The 17,859-nt window shown below is 48.7% G+C and overlaps 1 protein-coding gene across 7 annotated transcripts in view; it reads left to right on the top strand.

Moving 5' to 3' along the window:
* The window catches only part of ARHGEF10L (Rho guanine nucleotide exchange factor 10 like), a 237,951-nt gene that overhangs the window by 185,921 nt on the left and 34,171 nt on the right, over positions 1-17,859 (top strand). For all 7 annotated transcript variants that reach the window (XM_043997671.1, XM_043997670.1, XM_043997669.1 and 4 more), the window contains 4 exons: positions 495-581; positions 1,750-1,973; positions 3,632-3,786; positions 10,102-10,247. In XM_043997671.1, the coding sequence (XP_043853606.1) occupies positions 495-581; positions 1,750-1,973; positions 3,632-3,786; positions 10,102-10,247 (612 nt within the window). The remainder of the gene's footprint in view (positions 1-494; positions 582-1,749; positions 1,974-3,631; positions 3,787-10,101; positions 10,248-17,859) is intronic.

Raw genomic sequence — 17,859 nt, 5'->3', positions numbered from 1 at the left:
CTGTTTAGAGAGATATATTTCCAAAGCCACTGGGAATCTGCCCATATTTTTACCTCTCATTCTAAGCAGACATGTTTTTCTTCTGTAATGGGTAAGTCACTTGCCTAAGGCAGCACAGTGAAATTTAATGGCAGAACAGAGACTAGAATCCTGATTTTTCTATTCATAATTTACTACATGATTTTATTTCTCATCTGCCCTCTTTGGGTTTCACTTTTCTCATCTGCAAAATGGGGGGGTAGTTTGAATTAGATGATCGATGAGGGCCTTTTGGCTAAGAAAGTCAATGATCTGGTGATTTATCTTTAAATCACTGGGGTGAAGGACCAATTGAAAGCTAGGTTCTCCTGTTGTATGCTGGTATCTGCAGCAACATGGATTCTCAACCTATCTCCAGCATTCATTCATTCATTCATTCATTCATTCATTCATTCATTCATTCATTCAATAAGCATTAATTAATCTCCTACTATTTGTTGTCTCTCTCCTCTCAGCTCAGGTCCCTGATCCACAGTCCAGTCCAGTCCCCTCTCCTAGGCTTCTCTGCAGTCAGCACATCTCTCCCTCAGGGCTACCTCTGGGTAAGTACTACCCTTTAACCTTTGTCCAGGACATAGCAGGTTTCCCTTTAACCTCAGGACAGGGAAGAAAGGCTGGGTCCCCTCGGTGGGAGTATTGAAGTATTTGGTCCCTAGATCCAATTGGTATTTCCAGAAACTGGTTTTTGTCTCTAAAAGACTAAGATAGGTATAAGGGAGCAGGGTGAGCTATTAATTTTTTTTTTTTTTTTGCTGAGGCAATTGGGGTTAAGTGACTTACCCAGGGTCACACAGCTAGTAAGGGTCAAGGGTCTGAGGCTGGATTTGAACTCAGGTCTTCCTGAATCCAGGGCTGGTGCTCTATCCACTGAGCCACCTAGTTGCCCTGAGCTATTAATTCTGTAGGCATCATGGGTGCAATGAGGTTAAGGTCACTCAAGCAGTCACTTCACAAATGCATGTCCTTGGTCATGGTGGGGATAGGGGGGATAGTGTCAGTGACTTAGACCAGCCCACCCCTTCAGCTGTAAATTTAACTCAGAATTCATGTCCTGTTGATGGTGGCTCTAGAGAAAGGTCAGATCTCTTTTAGGGCCACTAGTTAGATGGGACCTCAGAGATACCCTTGGCTTTGAGTGATAATAGTTTGAATTATGTTGGGCAAGACACCTAATTTATATGTGCCTCAGTTTCCTCTTCTGTAAAATGAAGGGGCTGGACAGGAAGATCTTCGAGGTCCCTTCTAGCTTAATCTATGATTCCATGATCATTTTGCAGAGGAGGAAACTGAGGCCCAGAGAGGAGAAGTAATGGGTCTAAAGTTACACAATAAGTAAAAATATAAGGATTTGAACTCTCTTCTGAGAAGACCCTTCAGACTGAATTCTTTTTTTTTTTTTGGTGAGGCAATTGGGGTTAAGTGACTTGCCCAGGGTCACACAGCTAGTAAGTGTTAAGTGTCTGAGGCTGGATTTGAACTCAGGTCCTCCTGAATCCAGGGCTGGTGCTTTATCCACTGCGCCACCTGGTGGCCCCCAGACTGAATTCTTGAACTGAGAGGAAGATTGTTTACTATTTATTGCCTTTTCTAGCCCAGAGTCCATGGAGGGAGACTGGGGAAGGCTGTACTTGGGGACATCAGCTGTTTTTGTCCCCATCTGCCCTTGGGCTCTGGCTCTGATCAGCATCCCTCTGTCTCTCTGCCTTCCAGGTTGCCGGTGGGCAGGACGGTGCTGGTGGCCAGGTAGAGATCTTCTCACTGAACCGGCCCACGCCTAGAATGGTCAAGTCGTTCCCTGTGGCCTCCCCAGTGCTCTGCATGGAATACATTCCAGAGAAGAATGAGGAGGATGAGGACCAAGAATCAGGCAGGGCGGCTCCGGACCCCTCATCTGTGGTACATCCAACCATCTGCCTTGGGCTTCAGGACGGCAGGTGAGAGGCCCAGGGGAGGTCATTCCATAGTTTCTTTCTTTCTTTCTTTTTCTTTCTTTTTCTTTCTCTTTCTTTCTTTCTTTCTTTCTTTCTTTCTTTCTTTCTTTCTTTCTTTCTTTCTTTCTTTCTTTCTTTCTTTCTTTCTTTCTTTCTTTCTTTCTTTCTTTCTTTCTTTCTTTCTTTCTTTCTTTCTTTCTTTCTTCCTTCCTTCCTTCCTTCCTTCCTTCCTTCCTTCCTTCCTTCCTTCCTTCCTTCCTTCCTTCCTTCCTTCCTTCCTTCCTTCCTTCCTTCCTTTCTTCCATAGTTTCTGATCTCAGGATCACTTCTTTTTTTTTTTTTTTTGCCAGGCATTGAGGGTTAAGTGACTTGCCCAGGGTCACACAGATAGTAAGTGTCAAGTGTCTGAGGCCTGGATTTGAACTCAGGTCCTCCTGAATCCAGGGCCGGTGCTTTATCCACTACGCCACCTAGCTGCCCCTCAGGATCACTTCTAATGGCCGATCAGTTGAATGAATAAGTGGATAAATGAAAGATAAAGCATTTATTAATTACTTCCTCTGTGCTTGACATTGTGCTAAGATTTGGGGTTATAAATATAAGTGAATAAGACAGGCCCTGCTCTCCAGGAACTTACATTCTTTTTTCTTTCTTTTTTTTTTTTTTTGGTGAGGCAATTGGGGTTAAGTGACTTTCCCAGGGTCACACAGCTAGTAAGTGTGTAAAGAGTCTGAGGCCAGATTTGAACTCAGGTCCTCCCGAATCCAGGGCCGGTGCTTTATCCACTGCGCTACCTAGCTGCCCCCAGATACTTACATTCTAATGGGCGAAGAGACCATGTGAAAGAGACTTGAGGGTCAGGGTCAGAAGTGTTTTGGACAGATAAGTAAAAGAGAGGGTTGGAGATTGGAGATCATGTGTTGATGCATCCTTTTGGGCCATGGTGGTGTTGATTTGGGTCCTCTTTTCTCAAGGTTGTGTATATATGTCCATGTCTCTTTGTCTGTCCATCTGTCTCCTTTTGCTTCTCATGATTATCACCTTCACTCGAAAATGGTCCTGTGAGTCAGGCTAGGGATTATCATCTCCTTTTTGTTTTGTTTGGTTTTTTTTTTGGTGGGGCAATGGGGGTTAAGTGACTTGCCCAGGGTCACACAGCTAGTAAGTGCCAAGTGTCTGAGGCCGGATTTGAACTCAGGTCCTCCTGAATCCAGGGCTGGTGCTTTATCCACTGCGCCACCTAGCTGCCCCCTATCATCTCTTTTTTACAGATGAGGAAACCAAGGTGCTTATTTTTACAGCTTCTAAGTGGCAAAACTGGGACTCAACCTTAAGCCTCCTGCCCTCAAGTTCTAGAAATGATGCTACAGCTGCATCAGATCTGCCCAGACCCAGGGTCTTAACCTGGGGTCCAGATTTTGGTCATATGTGAACTTGGATGGGAAAAAATGACATCTTTATTTCAATATAATTGGTTTCCTTTGTGATCCTCTATGTTTTATTTTATACACTTAAAAAACCTTCTTCTGAGAAGGGCTCTCCATAGGCTTCATCGGACACGGCCAAAAGGGTCTGTGACACCGAAGAGATCATGCTTTTTAGGTCATGGTTTATGGGAAAAGGCGGGTCAAAGCTGAGTCTCCTCCTTTGTCCTTCCCCAGCATCCTTGTGTACGGCAGTGTGGACACAGGGACCCAGTGCTTGGTCACCTGCAAGAGCCCGGGTTTGCAGCCTGTGCTTTGCCTCTGCTACAGCCCCCACTACCTCTTTGCTGGCCTGCAGGATGGGACCATCGCAGCCTACCCGCAGAGTAGCGGTAAGGATGATGGATGGATTGGGGAGAGGGAGGGGCTTGTAGACACTTGGGTGGCCTGGTTACCTGGCTAGCTCTAAGTCATTCCATTCTGTGCAGTTTAGTTCAGTCCCATTTCATTCCTTGCCAATGTCACAAGCATTTATATATATTTTTTTGAGGGGCAATGAGGGTTAAGTGACTTGCCCAGGGTCACATGGCTAGTAAGTGTCAAGTGTCTGAGGCCAGATTTGAACTCAGGTCCTCCTGAATCCAGGGCCGGTGCTTTATCCACTGTGCCACCTAGCTGCCCCCACAAGCATTTATTAAATGCCTACTGTGTGCCAGTTACTGTGCTGGGCAAAGCAAATGATGAAATGGTCAGAGCCCCTCAGCCCCTCATATTCCAATGAGGGGAGGGAACAACATGCAAAAAAGGAAGTAAACACACATATGGACAAAGTGATTTCTGAGGGAAGGGCAATATTAAACGGTGGGATCACAAGAGCCTTCCTGTGGGGGGTGGCCCTTTGGCTGAGCTTTGATGGAAACAAGGGGTTCTGAGAGATGGAGGTGAAGAGGGCATGTATCCCAGGTATGGGGGATGGCCACATGGTGGGGTGGCCAGTTTGAAATTCCTCCCAGCTCTGACATCCTGTGTTCTAAGGGCCCTCCCAGCTCTGACATCCTGTGTTCTAAGGGCCCTCCCAACTCTGACATTCTGTGGTTTGTTGTTTTTGTGTGTGTGTGTGTGTGTGTGTGTGAGGCAATTGGGGTTAAGTGACTTGCCCAAGGTCACACAGGCTAGTTGTGTCAAATGTCTGAGGCCAGATTTGAACTCAGGTCCTCCTGAATCCAGGGCTGGTGCTCTATCTGCTGTACCACCTAGCTGCCTCAGACATTCTATCTTCTAAGTTCCCTCCCAACTCTGACATTTTCTGTTCTAAGGCCCCTCCAACCCCTGACATTCTATGTCCTAAGGGCCCTCCCAGCTCTGACATTATGAGTTTCAAGGATTCTTCTAACTCTGACATAAGATGTTCAGTTGTCCGGAGTTTGGTGCTATAGAAGACAGTTGCGTTTCAGTGGAGGCAGGGATAGGATCATTGCCAAGGCCCCTTCTCAGAACCCCCGGCTTCTTCCGTGTGACATTATACCCAGAGCTGTTGGGGCTGGAAGGGGAAGCAGGGCTGGAAGGCTGAAATGCCCCTGCCAGATGCTGACCCAGTGTAGAAGCTCCTCAGGGTCTCCTGTCCTCAGGATTCTGTATTTCTTTAGGTCTCTGTCCCAGGCACAGGAAGGGAGATTTCTGACTCAAGCTTGGGAGGGACTCTAAACCAAAGCCATTGGAGGATGGCAGTACTGAGGATGGCCTTTGGCAGTACTGAGCTCCCTGTCACTGGGCCCGAGCAAGCTGACCAGCCGTCAGGGATGCCCTGCTAGGGATCACCGTGGTGGGCATCGGGCTGTCCCTGCGGCTCTCATTAGCCAGCAGTGAGTGGCCGGGACGGAGCCCAGCACGGGAGAGTGGTGCCTGGGCCTGGAGGATGATCAATCCTTCGGTGGGGAGGACGATGGCCATAGATCCTGTTGCCTTCCCTTTCCTCTCCACTGCAGCTCTAATTGCTGTGTCATCCCAGCCTGTTGCAGGGTTATAAACGGATATTTGTACTGAGCTTTTTTTGGTGCCACTTGGCAGTATGTTGGTATTTTTAATTAGCTTTTGATAAGGCATTTATAGTTTTTAATTAAAGGGGGAAGAGGGAGGGAAAAAAAAAAACCCTCTCACCATCAGACAGAGCGTGCGTGTGAATGTAAATTTCTGCTTAGATCCTTGGAGATCCAGACTAATTCTCTAACTTTTCTGTTCCTAGACCACCCTCACCTCCTTATTGGACTTAGCCCAATGGAAACTGTGTCTTTTTTCTCTATCTCTGGCCCTGACTTTTTGTCTTTTGTAGCCTCTATTGCCTGACCCTTATCATTTGGTACTGAAAGGGTCACAGGCTGGGGAAGCAAGGGTCTATGGGTGGAAGCTCTGGGCTGGCTGGGGAGGAGAGGCTATAGGGAGTGAGGTCAGAGTGTCTATTGTGGGCTCTTGGGAGTGAGGCCCTCCTCCCCTCCCATCTTCTTACTGGGAGAGATCGCCTTTGTTGTGGTCCAGAACTGGCGGCCAATCTTTGCATTCCTTGTCTCTTTCCTCCTGAGGACGACTTGTAGAGAATCTGAACTGAAAAAGGCCTTAGAGGATGTCAGAGCTGGAAAGGACCTTGCAATGTGTAATGTCAGAGGTTGAATAGGCCTTAGAATATCTAATGTCAGAGCTGAGAGGGCCCTTAGAACAAGGATGTCAGAGCTGGGAGGGCCCCTAGTACATAGAATGTCAGGGGTTGTAGGGGCCTTAGAACAGAAAATGTCAGAGCTGTGAGGGAACTTAGAGCACAGGTTGTCAGAACTGGGATGGCCCTTAGAATGTAGAATGTCTAGGGTTGGAGGGTCCTTAGAACACAGGATGTCAGAGCTGGGAGGGCCCTTAGAACATAGAATGTCTAGGGTTGGCAGCCTTAGAATGTAGAATGTCAGAGTGGGAGTGTAGAGTGTCAGAACTGGGAGAGAACTTAAAATATAGAATATTGGAACCGTGAAAGGCCTTAAATATCAACTAAACTCTCCACTTAAAAGAAACTGGGACTTGGAGACAAGAAAACATGTTTACCTTGAGGAAGACAAGTTTTTCTGTTTTTACATTTTGTGGCTTTGCTGCTTCAGGAAGAGGTCAGGTCAGGTGCTCTAAGAGCTTCTTTCTAAATTTGAGATTCTGTAATGAGGTGGCGTGGCCTTCCTGGTACATGTGCTGATTTCTTTGCGGGAATCAGTCTGCACTTATGCTGGTTGAGAGAGAGAGTAAAACTTTACCATGGTAAATGCAGGAAGGAAGGGAATACACACATTTATTTATCCGTCCATCCATCCATCCAATAACTTAGTGGCTTGAAAATGTCTTAACCTCATTTAATCAGCCTTCTGGACCCTGGGAGCTTTTTGTTTAAGTCAGTGATTAAAATCAGCATTCCATACATTCCAGAGATAATCTCATTCACATGTACAATCACAGAACTACAGAATGTCAGAGCCTTTAGAACACAAGATGTCAGAGCTGTCAGGGCCTTAGAACACAGAATGTTAGAGCAGGGAGGAACCTTAGAACACAGAGTTTGAGAGCTGGGAGATCCTTTAGAACATAGAATGTCAGAGCTGGGAGAGCCCTTTAGAACACAGAATGTCAGGGCTGGGAGGGTCCTAACAACACAGAATGTCAGACTGGGGAGGAACCTGAGAACATAGAATGTAAGATCTGGAATTGATCTTAGAACATCTAATATCATAACATCTTAGATCTTAGAACATCTAATATTTAATATAGAATGGTCCTTAGAACAAAAAAATGTCAGAGTCAGGAAGGAGCTTAGAACATAAGACTCTAGAGATGGCACGGGCCTCCCTAATCATCTATCCCAATTGCTTATTTCCCGGAATCAGGAAACTGAGATGTAATGAGCTGACAGGATTTTCTTAAGGTCCCACGTGTGGATAATAGTGAAACTGGGACTAAAAGCTGGGCTCCCAACAGGGATGGGACTGCCCAATCTTATTCTGCACCCAGCACTGGGTGCTTTCCTGCTGCCCCTGCTTAGGGAGGCTGAGCACGCTTGGCCTCCTTCCCTCAGATGGGGGTGGGACCCTCTCGGTCTGCCTGGCTGTGGGAGGAGGAGCTCCTGCTGCCCAAATGAAGGTGCCTTTCCTGAGACAGGACCTTCATCTCCCTTCATCCGGCGGTGCTGGGCTGATGACAGGCTGGGCTGTGGCAGCTAGATGGATGAGCTGTTGCGCTGTCTGAGAACCGGTGTTCGAGGGGCAGTGAGGTGACCCAGAGATGGGCCTGTCCTGCCAGTGTGCCCTGAATAGGTGCGGTTCTGATGCCCCTTGGCCACCCCTTCTTGAAGTCACTAAGCATTTATTAAGCACCTGCTGTGTGCCGGCACTATACTAAGTGCTAGGGATACAAAGAAAGACCCCCCCCCCAAAAAAAAAACAACCAACCCACAACAGTGGGCAGCAAATGTAATGGAAAGAAAATGGGATTTCCAGCCAGAAGGCCTGAGATCAAATTGTGGCTTTGTCCCTCTGAGCCTTAGTCTCCTCCTTTGTAAAATCAGCCCCTATGGGAATAGGGACTAGTTTTTAGAACTGGAAAGGACTTTGAAGGCCCTTGAGTCCAACCCTCTCATTTTACAGAAGGGGAAACGGGTCCTTTTGAAGGGAAGGGACACTAACAGCAACTTCCTTTTCACTGTGGCCAGGGATCCCCCTCCCATAGCGGCATTCAAGGCTCATAAGGAAGGGGCCTGAGCCCTTGCTTGAGCTTATTATTACAGCAGCCAGAGCTGAAGCAGTGAGTGGGTTTCTTTCTGTTTTTTTTTTTTTTGCTTGTTTGTTTGTTTGTTTGTTTTGTGGAGCAATGAGGGTTAAGTGACTTGCTCAGGGTCACACAGCTAGCAAGTGTTGTGTCTGAGGTCACATTTGAACTCAGGTCCTCCTGAATCCAGGGCTGGTGCTTTATCCACTGCACCACCAACTGCCCCCAGTGGGTTTTCTTTCTAACAGACAGGGGATGCTCTCCCCAGAGCTGACCTGACTTTTCCCAGAAGGCCCTGCTTCAGGACAGGGTCCTTCATGCCTACTTCTCCCCCACCCATCAGGACTGAAAGCCCAGGGCTCTGCCCCCTTCTCTCTCCTCAAACTCTCAGAGAACCAACTTGATTTGGAGAACAATGAAGCATCTCCCCTCTCTCCCAACACCCCCTCCCCTCGTTCAAAGATGTAGTGGAAAGCACACAGGATTTTGAGACAAGGGTACTGGGTCCCTGCTCTCCCATCCACCACTTGTAGAAATGGACAGCTCACTCTTTTCTCTTCCCTAAAATGAGACCATGAATTCATTGTGATCTCCAAGGACCCTCTTAGTGCTTAGGAAGATACTACTTGGAGCTGGAAGGCACCTTCGAGGTGGCCTGATATATTTCCCTCATTTTACAGAAGAGGAAATTGAGGCAAGGTTAGTTGACACTGGCAGCAAGATGCAGGCAGAGGGGAGGCTAGGACTTAGGTCTCCTAAATCTCCCCAGCCAAGCGTTCTCTTCATTCCACCCAGAACCCTCATTTATACAGGAGAAAACACTAGATTGAGTCAGAAGTCCTGGGTTCGGGTTCTGATTCCACTACTTGGGTGCTGAAGGGACAAGAGGCTGTAGCTGCCTGGGACTCAGGTTCTTCATCTGTACATTGGGGTAGGGGTGAGGGGGAGAAGGTGGAGGGACAGATGTGGTCTCTGGTCTTCTGGTTCTGAATCTGTGATGCTCAGATCCCCGCCCCACCTCTCAAGTTCCTTGGTTTTTTACAATAAAGCAATATTTCTCTCCTACCACTAGAGGGCAGGGCCAACCCTTAGAACTCCATGGGCTCTTCAGCATCGTTTCTCAGCGTCTCATTGCAGCACCTTGTTTACTGTTCATGCCTCCCTTGGGATCGGCTTGTATTCCCTCTACAAGCTTCCTTCCCCTCTGAAATGGGGAGGCCAAGCCTGGCTGGTGCTAGACCTGCAGGACAGGGGGAGCAAAGCGTTGGAATTCACCTTCTGGACCCTGTTACTAGTTCTGTATGTAAACTGATACTAATTATATCACCTCTCAGAGCCTCAGTTTTATCTTCTCTAAAATGGGAGGGTCAGACTACATACTCAAAGGTCAGTCCCAGACCTGATATTCTATGTTCTAAGACACTTCCTAGCTCTGACATTCTGTGTTCTAAAGGTCCTCCCAATTCTGACATCCTGGGTTCTAAGGGCCCTCCAAGTTCTAACATCTACTGTTCTAAGAGCCCTCCCTGACCTGACATCCTGTGTTCTAAGGGCCCTCCCAGCTCTTACATCCTATGTCCTAAGGTCCTTCCCAGCTCTGACATTATGTGTGCTAAGGTCCTTCCCAGCTCTGACATCCTGTGTTCTAAGGGTCCTCCCAGCTCTGACATTCTGTGTTCCAAGGTCCTCTCAGCTCTGACATTCTATGTTCCAAGGTCCTTCCAGCTCTGACATTCTGTGTTCCAAGGTCCTCCCAGCTCTGACATTCTATGTTCTGAGGTCCTCCCACCTCTGACATTCTATGTTCCAAGGTCCTCCTAGCTCTGACTTTCTACATCTTAAAGACTCTTCTATCTCCAACATTTTCTGTCCTAAAGTCTCAGTCCTGCCATTTTATAATCTCATAATCTTTTTTCCCCTAGGGGGCCTATGGGAGATGGAGAGCCCGCCAACCTGCTTGCCTGTGGGCCCAGGGCCCATCCGTACCCTACTGAGCCTGGAGGATGCTGTTTGGGCCAGTTGTGGGCACCAGGTCACTGTGCTGGATGCCACTACTTTGCAGACTCAGGTATCGGCCCCTGTCCCCGACTTCATCTACTCTTTCCTGGTTCCTAAACTCTAGCCCTTCTTTGAGCTCACTTTTGTTCATCTCCTAGTCAGCAAGCACTGGCCGTATCATAATTTATTTTTGTGTCTCCTTCCCCAGCAGCTTAGGCCTTACATGGGCTAGGCACACAATCACTGCTTAGTGAATCTGGAATCCTTGGGTTCTAGCTTCATTTCAGCCATTCTACTTTGGAAGCGTTTTGGGTTTGGAACTAGTGGCCCTGGGCTCTGCTGTTTGTATTTCACTCTGTAAGCTGAGGTAGGACTAGAATCTTTGTGCAGCAGCATTTATTAACTGCCTATTGTGCGCCAGGTATTGTGGTCCGTCAGCCAGCCGTGCGCCTCAGCTTAGGGGAGAAAAGACAGAGGCTCCCCCAGGCCCTTAGAACCTCCTGTTGGATAAGACACATTCACAGTTAAGTCTAATACAGGGTAGGGATCTCACACGGAGCTCGGTCAGGGACTGCTCCAGGAAAATTTGGCAAGGGAGAGAACTTATTGTTCTGGGAAAATCCCATAAATCTTTTAATCACTTTCTGCGACTTTTTCCAAAAAGGGAGGAGAGAGTAAAGCAGAACCCCCTTGAGCATACCCTGTCCCATCCGTCAAGGCCTCCTTGATTGTCCTCAGGCTTCTCAAGCCTGGCCAGACTAGTCCCTTTCTGGTGTTTGTCTGGGAGGAAGAGGCCCCTCTGATGGAGGGCACCGGGCCACCTTCCTCCATTGCTAGAGCTCACAGCTATCCAGGAGGTGTGGGGTCTTGTCAGGGGCTGCTTGGGCAGTTGCCCTGCCCATGTCTCCTAAGATGCTCTAGAAGGATTTATGGGCTGGTAGGATCCCATTGGTGTTGTCAGGACATCTCTGAGCAGTAGGGGCCGCAGCAGGGGTGACAGAGATAGGAAGGTTGAGAGGCTTCTTGGATAACAGGAAAAGATCATGTAATTTTCTCTCCCTCCCAGCTAGCTCCCTTTCCCCTTTCGTAGGTAAGGATACCAGAGAAGAGAAGTGACTTGCCTAAGGTCATGGAGGGAGCAGAGCTGAGATTTGAACTCAGGTCCTCTGTTTCCCAGTACACACTTTTCGTGTGATATCATGTTGCCTCTCAAGAGTAAGCGTCTGAGCTTCCTGCACCCTTGCCGCTCATCCCCTCGAACAGGATTGCAGACTTGCTTCCTTGTTATTTCTATGTTCCAGAGCAGAGCTCAGGGAGGATTTCTATCATCTTGCCCCTAACCCTCCTTCTCCTCCTCTAGCTCCCAGAAACTGAGAGCCAATATTAGCAGTAGACATCATTGGTTCTCTCTCTCTCTCTCTCTTCTCCTTCCTGTCCTGGCTTGGTAGGTGAGCAAAGGAGGTGTTGGCTTTCCATCTTTGGATGTTCTAGGGATCATCTGCATTTGACACAGCTTCTTCAACTTTGACTTCTAGAATCTTGGGATTTTGGCTCTCCAAGGGAGACTCCCATTAGAACTAAAAAATATCAGGAATGTGGAAAGGATTTTTTGGAGCAGAGAATGCCAGAGCTGGGAGGCCCCTTAGAACACAGGATGTCAGGACTGGGAGGACCTTGAGAACACAGGATGTCAGAGCTGGGAGGGCCCTTAGAACACAGGATGTCAGGGCTGGGAGGGTCCTTAGAACACAGGTTGTCAGGGCTGGGAGGGCCCTTAGAATACCGGATATCTGTCAGAGCTGGGAAGGCCCTTAGAACACAGATTGTCAGAGCCGGCAGCATTTCCAGGGTTGGGATACTATAGAATGTCAGAGCTGGACAGATTGTATATTTAAATCCAGCCAGACCTTGCAGGTCATCCAGTGCAATCCCCACATTTTATATGGTGCACCTGAGACTCTGAGAGAGAAGATGACTGGCCTGAGCACATCCAAAGAGTCAGGCTTATCAGGTACAGGATCCTGGCAGTCCTGGGCTGCCCAGCACAGTGTTCTCCCATGCCATATCTTTAGGATCCTACAGGCTTCTTGTTGCTCTGTGCATGTTTACCCTTTAGGACCAGGAGCCCTTCTCCACATCTGATCTGGTCCTTGCTGCTGAGTCATAAGGGAGCATTCAGCTCCCCTAAGTCTCGCCCCACCCACCAGGCCTAAGGACACTGCAGTGAGGGCTCTCTAAACCCAGTCTTCCTGGGGAAGGAAGTGATGGACAGCGCCTTGCCTTCCCTCTAACTTAGTCTTTCAAGCCCGGAAATCCTAAGGTTCCCCCCTCTCCTTGGAGGATGTAGAAGGGAAGGATCAACCCAGGCAGGTGTCCCATTCCGCTCTGACCTCCCCCATTCTCTCTTTTCTCCTCCCCGCTTCTGTCCTGCCTGGCCTGGGGCCCACACAGCCAGTCTCCCGCCTGCCTGCCCAGGGCCAGAGTGCACAGCAGCCTCTAGCTTGTGGCTGTGATGATTTAAGATTAGTTCTGTGCTCAAGGCTCTTAAAAGGGGATCAATATGGCCTTTCACCTGCATTTTACACCATGCTGGAGCACCATGGAGGGAGGGAGGGATGGAGGTGGGGGAGGGAGCGGGGCTGGAGCAGTGGAAGCTCAAGCCCACAGCAGTCCAGCAAAATGGAAAAGTTTCAGGGCCCAGTGAGATGCAGGCAGCGAGCTTTCGACACACACAATCATTTTTCCATTCTGTACTGTAACAAGGTGAATGCTATCCATATTTAATAAAGAGTCGCTCCTGCAGTTTGGAATGGAATAGAAATGGGGCCCAATCGACAGCAACGGAGACTCTGGAAATGGTTGCTAATGACAGCCTGGGCCATCCTCGCTACCTTGTGCACTGGCTTTCCCCCTTTTAGCTCTCTCCACTGCAGGGGGAGCTAGCAGGAGCTTTTGGGGCTCTGTGTCCATTGTGATAATGTGTGCATACATGTGTGTGTGTGAGAGAGAGAGAGAGAGAGACACAGAGAGACAGAGACAGAGACAGAGAGACAGAGAGAGAGAGACAGAGAGACAGAGACAGAGACACAGATTGAGAGAGAGGAGAGAGAGAGGAGAGAGAGGAGAGAGAGAGAGAGAGAGAGAGAGTACAGGATCAGGACGTTTATCTGCAGTCTCACTACTGGACAAATAGGCAAACAGTATAGGAAGAGCTCTCTCTGTCAGCAATCCAGAGAATAGAGTCAGGAAGTCCTGAGTTCAAATCTTGCCCCAGACACTTAGGAGGTATGTAACCCATAACCTTCTCTCAGTTTCCTCATCTGTAGAATGGGGATAAATAATTACAACCTTTACCTCCTGAGGACTAAATGAGATGGCATTTGTAAAGCACTTTGTGAACCTTAAAAATACTGCAGGAGTGCTAGATAGCTATTATTAGGAGTCACGGCATCATACAAATTTGAGAGTTGGAAGGGGCTTCAGTGGTCCCCTAGTGCAAAGTATTCCCGGAAGGGCATGTGGCCCGCACTAGAGGATGCTCCTGCTGTGTATAACATGGGCCAAACACTCATCCATCCTCCTTCACGGCACAGTCCTCCCATTTTTGGTCAGCGCTCTTTTCTCCCTCGATTCTAATCTGTTCTCTGGGGCCAGAGGAAGGAGAAATCCTATTCCTATTCTATGGAGGGTCCTCCAAATACCCAAGATGCCTTTCTCAAGCTCCCCCTCAAGTCTTTTCATTAGGTTGAAATGCCTCTTCATCCAGCCTTCTGCATCCCACTTGCTTTCTCCTGGTCATCATCCGGCTCCTTTTGGGGGGTCCAGGATGAATTCTCCAGATGGGGGCTGACCAGGGCAGAAGGCACCAGTTCAAGACCGATGCTCTCCCTCGCTGGACCTTGATTTCCTCACTTATTAAATGAGGGAGTTGGATTGATCTCTACGGTCCCTTTGGCCTCTCCCATTCTTGGATCTGGGGTAGGCGCGTGCCCCTGGACAAGGCAAGTTCAGGACCTTGCTTTCCTCGTCTGGAAAATGGGGCTAAGGGCCCTTATCCTAAACCCACAGGGCTGCTCTGAGGAGAACTCTTCATTAATCAAAGGCTCTGAGGGCTGTGTTGGTGAAGAGGGTATGGGGGAGGTAGAGGGAGAATGGAGAGGGCCTGGTTGGCCATTCTGAGCCTTCTCTTACAGGACCGGCCTCTCCACATCTCTCTCCTTAGTCATAGAGGATTCGATTGTTCATACATTTATCCAAAATCTTTGGATCTGTTTCTCTCCCCACCCTGGGTCATCCCTTGGGCTAATCCATGAATAGTTTAAGTAGGAAGAACAGCTTCCTTTAACTTCTCCCAAGCTTGTGTGGTTCATATTCCAAAGGATTGGCTCTCTCACCTTGTTGCCTTAGGATTTTCTGAGCTAACCTTACTGCCCTCATCCTGAAGCCACTTAATATTTGCTGCTTAAGTTTGTAAAATGGGGATAATAATAGCAACTACTTCCCAGGGTTGTTGTGAAGATCAATTGAGATAATGTTTGCATAGTGCACATAGTCGGTGCTTAATAAATGCTTATTCCCTTTTCTCTCTCCCTTACTCTAGCCCTTTCCAGTTTGAGTCTTCCAGGGCTCATGTACTTCTCTCCTAGTCTTTGGGGGACTGAGACCATTACATCCTCTGAGGAGGCTTTGGAGAATGACTTTGCTTGGCCCTAGTTAGAGGGGCAAGCAGAACTCCGGGCATGGCCCAGGTCAGTCTGTAGGCCATATCTCTCCTGATGCCGCATGTGCAGCCCTCCCCTCTTGCCGCTGCCTGTCTGCTGCTCTGCTGATGCTGCAGACATCCTGCACGGTCATCGCCACCCCAGTGGCTCAGCACCTCGATCCTCTTGGAGGGGGTGTGGCAAGGGCTGTCAAAGGAGTAAAGTCACGCTCCCAGGGCCTGTGTCAACACAGCAGCCTCCACCTTCATTATCTAGATGGCCACCTTCAATGTCTAATCCAGTCTTTGTGGAGTTCATTTTCTCTGATCGCTGGAGGGGGGAAGCGGGCTGAGATGACGCCTGCATCTTAAGAAAGCGGAATAGGGCCCAGGCTGGCAAGGACGCTCGCCCACCCGGTTGTCTGTCCTCACCACCCACCATTTCTGACGAGGCAATAGGAGGGGGGTGGGGCAGCAGGGCCCTGTGCCTCTGGCCTGCTTTTGCCCCTTGGCCTGGTCCCTGTGGATGCACCCAGGTGGCCTGAAGAAGAAATTCATCTCACTATTCCCCGCCTATATTGTGAGGAAGCAGGACATTTTCTTCTCAAATCAGTGTCTCCAACTTCCTTATTGTTAGAAAGACTTCACTAATGGCACTCATCCATCCATCCCCCCCTGCTGTGGAGAACTGGAGATAGAAGTCAGATTGCATTCTTTAGAATTGGAAAGTTGAGTGTCAGAGCTGGGAGGGCCCTTAGAACACAGGATGTCAGAGCTGGGAGGGCCCTTAGAACACAGGATGTCAGAGCTGGGAGGGGCCATAGAACACAGAATGTCAGAGCTGGGAGGGCCCTTAGAACACAGGATGTCAGAGCTGGGAGGGGCCATAGAACAAAGAATGCCAGAGCTGGGAGGGCCCTTAGAACACAGGATGTCAGGGCTGGGAGGGCCCTTAGAACCCAGGATGTCAGAACTGGGAGGGCCCTTAGAACACAGGATGTCAGGGCTGGGAAGGCCCTTAGAACCCAGGATATCAGAACTGGGAGGGCCCTTAGAACACAGGATGTCAGGGCTGGGAGGGCCCTTAGAACCCAGGATATCAGAGCTGGGAGGGCCCTGAGAACCCAGGATGTCAGAGCTGGGAGGGCCTTGAGAACACAGTGTGAGAGCTGGGGAAAATCTTAGAACACGGGATGTCACAATTGAGAAGGACGTTACAACAGAGCTTGGAAGCCCATCATTTTCTGCCTTTAACTTATCTATGTTTATTTTGTGTTTCTCCAGTAGAAGGTAAGCCTATTGAGGGCAGGAAATGTTTTATTTATTGTTGCATCTCCAGTCTCGAGCCTGGAGCCTGGCCCATGTTCAGCGCTCAGTAAGAGCTTGTCGAATTGCTTTTCCAATGCACAGTGTTAGTGGTTGGAGAACAGTTGCCCTGGGAGGGACTTAGAGACCGTGTAGCCCAACCCCCCTCCTTGTTCACATGGAATACCACATTCCTCCTTCTCTTTCTGAGGAGGGTTCTCGTATTTCCCTGAGCTGCTGCCTGGTGGTAAAGGTTTGAGTGTGTATGTCTCAGGGCCTGGATCCATTCATCCTATTTATCTCTTTCTGATGCTTCACTGGTTGGTCCCTTTCTCCCAGTGATGATGATATTAGCTAATATTTATATATCATGGACTATGCGCCAGACTCTGTGCTAGACGCTTTACAAATATTATCTCGTTTCATTCTCACAATAACCCTGGGAGGTGGGTGCTATGATTATCCCTGTGCCCCATTTTACAGATGAGAAGACTGAGGCCAACAGAGGTTAAGTGACTTTCCCAGGGTCACACAGCTGGTAAGTCTATGAAGCTAGTTTTGAACGCAGATCTTCCCAACTCCAGACCTGCTGCTCTATCCATGTGACACCTAGTTCTTTTATGTCTCAGATTTTTAAGGTGCTGATTCCAAGCTTCAGAAAATAGGGTGTGGGGAACCAATGAGTTGAATTCATCAACCATGCATTTATTGAGCCCTCTGGCTGGCTGCTTAGGTCCGTGGAGTGGGGCTCAGTGCAGACCAGTGAGCTTGTCTCCATTCCATGGCCCACATCTTTACCTCTCCCACATCTGCCCTCCCTGCCCCCCACCTACCAGGTCATCCTGACAAGTTAAACCTTTAATCACCAATGAGAGAATATGGCTGGTTTGGAGCATCATGGAGGTCACCCGTGTCCCACGGGAGTCGGAGCCTGTGTCCCACGGGATCAGGAGCCATCTCTTCAGCTGTGTTGATGTTTATTAAACCCCTCAGCCATGTTGGTATCATGCTAGGGAGTGGATTACAAAGGCAATCGTGAGCCAATCCCTGTTCTGGTGGCCCCCAATTCCTGGTGGGATATGCTATGGATACAGATAGAATGATTCCAGGGGGAAAATAAAGGAGAAAGGACTCTCTGGGTGGGTCAACCAAGAAGGGCTTCCTGGTGGAGGTGGCACCCAAGCTAGAGGATTCTCAGAGGCAAACCTCAGGTGTGATGGCATAACAGCTGTAGGGGCTAAAATTCTAGCTATACTGTCTAAATCTCTAATGAGTGGTCGCCAATAAATTATAAGCTTTGTAAGAGTTAGACTTTTAAGCATTATTAAGGAGAATAAGAATTTGGTAAACAGAAGAGAAAGGCCTAGATTCCTCTATCTATTAAAGGGAGAGCGCATTTCTTGCTCCCTTCTCCACCAGAGTCCTCAGAAAAGAGCATGAGTCAGAGTGCCAGCCCTCCCTCTTCTTCCTCCCACCAGCCAACGTCACTTCCTCACACCAAAGAAAAGCCTCATGGTCCTGCCCTCAGAGGCCCTCTCCTCATGTTGGAGCTTTCCTACAGTAAGTCTCCGCAGGTGGCATCATTCCAATCATTACACAGCCATGAGGAATGGCCTGTACAAGTTTGTGGAGGAAGAATTGCAAAAGTAAAGTCTTGGACAGAGTAATTCATGTTGAC

The sequence above is a fragment of the Dromiciops gliroides genome, chromosome 3, assembly GCF_019393635.1.
Source record: "Dromiciops gliroides isolate mDroGli1 chromosome 3, mDroGli1.pri, whole genome shotgun sequence".
Classification (NCBI taxonomy): Eukaryota; Metazoa; Chordata; class Mammalia; order Microbiotheria; family Microbiotheriidae; genus Dromiciops; species Dromiciops gliroides.
This window is presented reverse-complemented; position numbering and strand designations above follow the sequence as displayed.